The 7,763-nt window shown below is 46.0% G+C and overlaps 1 protein-coding gene across 1 annotated transcript; it reads left to right on the top strand.

The window, feature by feature from the left end:
- The first annotated feature begins 611 nt into the window (after positions 1–611).
- Positions 612–5,585, top strand: LOC149222740 (uncharacterized). The gene is made up of 3 exons (XM_089387663.1): positions 612–1,516; positions 1,904–3,241; positions 3,362–5,585. Exons 1-3 carry the CDS (start codon positions 612–614, stop codon positions 5,583–5,585), a joined length of 4,467 nt encoding a protein of 1,488 aa, XP_089243789.1.
- The last annotated feature ends 2,178 nt before the right edge of the window (positions 5,586–7,763 follow it).

Genomic DNA, 7,763 nt, shown 5'->3' on the forward strand with positions numbered 1-7,763 from the left:
CTCGTCGTTCTGAGGTTCTAGCTAGCTGGCAGCATGGAGGACCTAGATGCGGTCGATTATACCGAAGATCCGCTGGATGGCGTCTCCATCTGGCGTACACCCTATTCCACCTCACAAGGTATGTATCTCCCGGATCCTTCGGACAGTTTAGTTGCTTACTCTGCCGGTGACTCCCCGCGACATCTCCCCGTTATTCTCCCGGATATTCCCCCCACTTGGCCTGCTTTGTCTACTCCACCTCTCTCGCCGGCCTCCCTGGGGTTTGTCGCCGGCTGCCTAAACCCTAACCCTAGTTCCTCTCATTCTGTTGCGATTCAATGGCCCTTCTCCTCCGCTCCATTTACGACCCCCCCTCCTCCCCCCCTGGCGCCGTATCACATTCGGGTTGTTTCTCTGGTATTCCCCCCCTCTCTGACCCGCTCCCCGTCCCTAGTTCCATTCCCCCTGCTCCCGCCTCCATCCCTCCCCGTGGGCTTGACTCCCCCCCTGTTCCGAATCCTCCTCCGCCTCCTCCGCCGCGATCAGGACCGGGTAGAAAGTACCGCTGCTTCAGATCCAGGGAGGAGGACATTTTCCTCCGGCTCGAGGAGGACATCTAGTGGGGAGACGTCATGGAATTTGCAGATAGGGTTCTGGTGGGTCGCATCAGAGGCCGAAATTACTCAGCTGCACGTTTGAAGGCCTGGGCCACAGAAGTTTGGGGACAACACTTGGTTGACATCCCCTTCGTGCAAACCTTCGTGAGGGGATGGTTCGCATTACGGTTCGCGCGTGCCGATCATACAAATTGGGTTCTCTCTTCTTTTTGGCACTTTGAACATGCTCCGGTTCTTCTAAAGCGCTGGACTCCCATGTTCGATCCGGCCACGGAACAGATCGGAATTGGCCCCGTATGGATCAGACTTCCCGGGCTTCCCCTGCAATTTTGGTCTGAAGATATCTTCCGCAGAATTGGTAATGCTATTGGTGTCTACATGGATTATGACAAATCATACCTCCACACAGGTATGATGGCATATGCAAGGCTTCTCATCAATCTAGATACCAGGGGAGGACTTCAAGAATATATCACTATCCAGTGGAGGGATTTCTCCAGGAAGCAGATCATCGACTATGAAGGGATCCCATACAGATGCCGTCGTTGTCATAAGGTTGGTCATCTCTATCGGGACTGCCCACTACTGAGAAAAGGGCAGGCAAATGCTCAGGAAGCGGCTCAGGATCGTACCTCCCTACCTCCTAGCCAACCCCAGTCTGCGGTACCCTCGGAGACTCCGGTACAAGCTGAAGCTGCTCCTCCCATTCCGACTGGATCTCTCGCGGAGGCTCCCACCCGATCACCGCCTGCCCCCGCTCCTGATGACATAGAACCAGCGGGCGACGTTTCTCCGGGTATGTTAGTTGTCTCCACTTCTATTATTTACTCTACATTACATGAACAGGCTGAATCTGTCACATTGCATCAGGATGTATCCACTCCATCTCCCGCATTTGTTTCATCCATTCCCTCCTCCCGGTTGCCCCTTCCCCCCTCCACTCTCTGTTGTCCCATCCCCTCCCCTCTCCATGCGACTCGCCTTGTTTACCATCTCTCCCCTCGCTGTTGTCCGATACGTTGTCGAGGCCCGTCTCCCCCGCCCCCCCCCCCCCCCCCCCCCCCCCCCCCGATACTCTCTCCGACCCCGATCTAGAGGGATTGGTACCGACGCCATTGGGCTGGCCCTCGACCCTCCACCTTCTCTTCAGAAGCCCTCGAGAGGGCGTCCATCCCGTCTTTCTAAAGCAATACATGCAACTGATGCTGAAGTCGCTCTTGGACGACAGCAGACCATCTTCAGGGCCCTTAGAGCGGGTAACAGCCCTGCCACACATCCGACATGAAGATTTTGTCCTTCAATTGCAGGGGTTTTGCTAGTACACCCAAAAAACTAGCTCTTCGGAGACTTCTCTCCCTCTCTCTATCGGATATCATCTTTCTGCAAGAAACACTCTGTAATGCGGACTCTCTTATACCTACCCTCGAGGTCTGGCTGCCTAACTGGACCTTCCACGCTATTGACGCGTCTAGGAGATCCGGAGGTCTAGCGATCGGTATCAATAACAGAGCGATGAGAATCATAAACACCTGGGGTGGCAGGGGTTTCATTGGCATTGATGCCTATGTACAATCTATGGAAACAGTTCTCAGACTCATCAATGTATATGGCCCTTGCTCTGACAGATCTGCCTATTGGCATTCTCTCTTGAACTCTGTACTATTTCAACAGGATAATATTATCCTGGGAGGGGATTTGAACTTCACCTTGGGTTTCTGTGAATCATGGGGGCATGCAGCTAGGATTGATCCTTTCTCGGACACTATATCCTCCCTTCTGGATGAACACCACTGGATCGACACCCCCATGACAAAATTACAACACACATGGTCAAACAACAGAAGTGGTGATCAGAGTCTTGCCAGGAGGCTCGATAGATTTCTTATTAAAGAATCCCTCCACAACAGGATTGCTCGTATAAGGCAATGGGTGGGATCTGGGGGCATATCTGACCACAGACCTATATATTTGGAATTCTCTGATATACATAACAAAATTAAAAGCCCCTTCAAATTCAACTCCTCCTGGTTAAAAGACCCATCCTATATACAGATGGTCACCGATTACTGGCAGAGTCACCCCATCGAAGAGGAGGAACAATTCACAGAGGGCTTCATCAGGAAATTATCGGAGCTCAAAAGGATCTCTAAGACCTGGGCACACCAAAAGAGACTCCGTGATGATCAATCCTTGAGGGAGGCTGAAGACTTCATTGCTTCACATGAAGAGGAGGATGGTGGTACCTTTCCCACACAGGAAAGAAAAAACCTCTACATGTCTCATATAGAAAAGCGAACTCAGATCCTGAAGGACAGAGAGGAAAGCTGGAGGCTGCGTAGCCGAGCCATCTGGCTCGCCGAAGGGGATGACAACACTCGTTTCTATCACAGATTCGCCAATGGGAGAAAGGCTATTAACACTATATGGGAACTAAAAGACGAACAGGATCATGTGGTCACTTCACAGAGGCACCTATCTAAGCTAGCAACTGATCACTTCAGGAGCATTTATAAAGCTCCCCGTGAATCTAACATTCTGGAAATCATGAGAGTGGCTGAGAAATTTCCCAGATTCGTTGATCCGGAGGAACACGATGAACTCACTAAGGAGGTGACAATGGCCGAGCTGGAAGCAACTATCAAATGGTTCAAAAAAGATAAAAGTCCAGGCCCTGATGGTTGGACCATTGAATTCTACATTGCCTTCTTCGACATTCTGGCAGATGACCTATTGAAAATCATTGAAATTTGCAGACAATCGGGCAGGGTCTCCATGGCCATCAAATCCACCTTCATCGCCCTCATCCCCAAAGCCGATCACCCTGTAACTTTCAACGATTTCAGGCCCATCTCTCTTTGCAACTGTCTCTACAAGATCATTGCAAAGATTATTGCCAATCGACTGAAGCCTATTTTATCCCGTCACATATCATCTGAACAATTTGCCTTCCTTGACCATCGTCAGATTCATGAGGCCATAGCCACTGCACAGGAACTCCTTCATACCCTCCACACTAAAAAGCAAAAAGGCATGATCCTCAAAGTCGACCTCACTAAAGCCTTTGATAGAGTAAACTGGTTATACATCAGATTACTCTTGACTCACCTTGGCTTTCCCTTTGCTTTCATTAAATGGGTCATGTGTTGTATTACAGAGGTTTCTTACAGCGTTCTTCTAAATGGGGAGGCCACTCCCTTCTTCACATCGGAAAGAGGACTCAGACAGGGATGCCCCCTCTCCCCCCTCCTTTTCCTGCTGATAATGGAAGGCCTGAGCAGACTTATCATATCAGCTAAAGACAGACAACAGCTCTCTGGTATCTGCATATCTGATAATTTTTATCTTACGCACTTACTGTTTGTGGATGACATTCTTATATTCCTCAATGGAGGGCTGGGTGATACCACAGCACTACACAATATATTTCTACTTTTTCAACTTGCTACTGGGATGATGATAAATGACGGTAAATCTACTATTACGACTGTTGGCTGCTCTCGCCATGAAACTACTTATGCAACTCAGCGGTTCCCCTTCGCCTCATCCATGCTTACTGATGGCATCAAGTACTTGGGGTACAGGCTGAAACCCCTCGGCTACAAAATAGCAGACTGGACTTGGCTCCTTGCCAAGGTGGAGAAAAGACTCCATATCTGGTATCATAAATACCTCTCAAGAGCAGGACGCCTCATACTCATTAAAGTTGTCATCGAAGCCACGCCTGTATACTGGATGACACTGGCTTGGATACCCCGAGGAGTCTTAAACAGATTACAGAGCATATGCACCAGATTCTTATGGAATGGTCAACAGCCTGGGAGAGTTTTTGCCTGGGTAAAGTGGGACACCATTGCCAGACCTAAAAGATGGGGTGGTTGGGGTATCAAGAGACTTGACCTATTTGCTAAAGCCCTAGCTGCAAAACTTGGCTGGCTACTCCTGACTACAGACAGCCTCTGGTCACGAGTGGCACATGCAAAATATATCAGACCCTCCCATCTCATGGATTGGTTCCGTCAACAACACAACCCAGGATACAATATCTCAAATATATGGAAGGCAGTATTGCTTTCCCTTCCGCTCCTCAGGGAAGGCATCACCTGGCGCATTAAGAGTGGACAGGATGTAAGGATTGGTATAGATCCCTGGGTAGGTTGTGGCAACCTGCACAGACTCTCGGATGGCCTCATCAGACACCTACATGACAGGGGCATAACTCATATTAATCATATTGGTGACAGTGCAAACTCCGTCTTCCTACAACAGGCCTGGTACTCATCAGCAACCTTGGGCATCCCGGATCAGTGGCAGACAGAATGGAACGATTTTACTGAGGCACTCACACAAGCTAACATCAGACTATCTGAGGGACCCGACGAACTCATATGGGCCATTGCTAAACATGGTCATTATACTCCGAAAGAAGGATATCTGAAGCTAATGGAACCTTATAAACCACCGAACATCCTTCCTCACTGGAATAAGATTTGGAAACTACAGGCTGCACCTCGATGCCAATTGCTCATGTGGAATATCATTTTCGACAAGATCCCCACAGGAGCAAACCTCTTGAAAAGATCCTTCCATGGCCCTTTCAGATGCCACCTCTGTTGTTGTGAAGAGGAGAGCACTGATCATCTTTTTATCCACTGCACAGTCATTCGAACTTTCTGGCACAACATATCAGCTCATATTCCCGATCTCATGGAATGGAACAGGACCAACTACAAGGATGATTGGTGCAATTGGATTAGAGATCACATGGGCAAACTCATTAACATTCCCCTGCTTGTTTGTTGGGCTATTTGGATAGCCCGGAACCACATCATCTTCAACGACAGGCCCCCCAACTGGCCAACTATCCTGAGCCATACTATTGCGGACTTCAACCTCCTACCTTCGACTGATAGGAATCCACCTTCCCGCACTATTTCTCCCCTCAGCATTGATAAATCCAAGCCATGGGCTTTTTTTGATGGCTCTGCATAGGATACCGGTTGTGGCGGGGGTGCTATCTTATATTTGAATGAATCGCACTACTACAGGATTCAGATTAAACTCCCAAATGGCACAAATAATTTTTCAGAGCTTAGTACAACCAAACACATCATATATTTTGCAATATAAAAACATTGCAGACACCTCCAACTATTTGGTGACTCCCAGATTGTTTGCAATTGGATAAACTCTGCTTCTCATTGTTTTACTTACTCTTTGAGAAATATCCTTGACGAAGCCAAAAGACTAATCTCATCTTTTGAATCTTTTGACTGTCATCATATCTACAGGGAGCAGAATGCTGAAGCAGACCAACTGTCCAAAGAAGCAGCGCATAGCCAGCTAGAACAATCGCTGATACAGGAGCAGATTGATGGAACATTCCATCAATATTACCACCGGCCTTATATAGATCTTAACAGGAATGGGTCACCGACCCATCCATAACATCAGACATGGATATGACTCTTTTTTTATATGGTTTTTTGTACAGTTCATCATGGCTATTTCAGTGCTCTCTGCGTAGAGCAAGTTTTGGTATTTAAAATTTTGTATCTATAACAGTAAGACTCCCTGCGAGGAGATCCAGAACACTCAGGTTATTTTTGTGAATTTCGACTGGCCAACGGCCACATATGAATATGCGATAAGCATCTGCAAAATGTAATTTCTCCCTTTTAATAGAAATTACGACTTTTTCCTAATGGGAAAAAAAAAAAATTACCATATAAAAAATTAATATATCGATGAAATAAGGGTGGAAAAGAAAGAAAACAACTAGGAGGAGAGGGTTGGGATCCAACAATTACTGATCTTCCATCCATCCTCTCTATTGAGATTGTCCAGTCTTTTTTCAATCTCCAGGGCTTCCCTAAATTTCCGGTGATGGAATTGTGACACTCTAGCAATCACACCAGCCTCCTCGATGTAGACATGATGATTGGTTTTCTCCACATGCTCTGATAAAGTGGAAGAATTAGTTCTCATATGCTTGAGGTCAGCTGCGTGCTCACTAATCCTTTGATTAATGGAGCGACCAGTCTCACCAATATAGGGGGTCCCACAAGAACAAGGAATAATATAAACCCCTTTCATGTCCTTAGGGTCGATGGGATCCTTTACAGATCTGAGGGATTTACGAATGGTGTTGAGAGGTCTAAAAGTTGCGGGGACATTATGCTTCTTAAGAACCCTCACAATCTTATCCGTGGTCCCCTGAACATACGGAAGATGGACACTAGGAATCCGCTCTTTAGGCCCTCTTTTGGTTAACGAATTCTTAGCTGCTTTGAGGAAAGCCTTTTGTCCCAAGTGTCTACTATAATAGTTTATCTTGTGCATATTTTAGGCAAAAGAAAGAGATGGATTCAAAGGACAAGTTTAATAAGAAAGCAACAAACCAAGCTTTGAATAGTAAATCCTAGGATGTCACAACAACATATAAGTATGCAGAAACCCATAGAATTCATCACATCATTCATAAACTAAGTGACTATTAGCTCTAACGAAGTACACATTTAACACATAGCATCTAACTGAAACTCATCACATGTAAGATAACTTATAATCATGGGTATGACAATGAGCTACATAATTCATAATCATATAAGATAGCTGAGAACTCATAAAATTACAGGGTAACTGAGTGAACCCCAAATAATCATTCCTAGTCATATAAGTGATCATGTAGTTCATGAAGATGGAAACAAGCACACAGTTCCAGCATTTCAGTAGCATCATATATATAAGATAACTTGTCAACCATGAGTATACAATGATTCAATCATTGTTTCATGAATCATGTAGAACCATATAATCAATAAATAATGTAACCAACATAATCATATTCCATCATTAAAATATACATAAATCGTTATACTTATCTATGTGAGCTAAATTATTTGGCAACTGAAGGAGGGACTTCCACTCTCCACCCAATGTTAGGCTAGCTACATTACAACATTTCTTGTAGCTGTCCACCCCCAAACTAGATCCAGAGTTTGAGGAAATACTTGCATAGGGGAAGTTTACACTAGTGGTTTGGTCATTCACTGAGCTTCTTATAGACCATGTAGGCTTAGACAAGGAGATCCATGGCCTATAACATAGTCATATGGATTGACACCAAAGTTCAATGAGCATAAAATCAAGTTCACAAATTACTAGTTC

This window comes from Pinus tabuliformis, chromosome Q (genome assembly GCF_031772625.1).
Source record: "Pinus tabuliformis cultivar Carrire ecotype Pingquan chromosome Q, CPIR1, whole genome shotgun sequence".
Taxonomy (NCBI): Eukaryota; Viridiplantae; Streptophyta; class Pinopsida; order Pinales; family Pinaceae; genus Pinus; species Pinus tabuliformis.

What these genes read in the sequence shown, in the direction of transcription:
- LOC149222740 (XM_089387663.1), top strand. Translation starts at nt 612, where the DNA reads ATGGAATTTGCAGATAGGGTTCTGGTGGGTCGCATCAGAGGCCGAAAT. An exon ending in TCATCCATTCCCTCCTCCCG is followed by an intron (nt 1,517 to 1,903) that starts GTTGCCCCTTCC and finishes CTTCAATTGCAG; the next exon opens with GGGTTTTGCTAGTACACCCA. An exon ending in CTGGAAGCAACTATCAAATG is followed by an intron (nt 3,242 to 3,361) that starts GTTCAAAAAAGA and finishes ACAATCGGGCAG; the next exon opens with GGTCTCCATGGCCATCAAAT.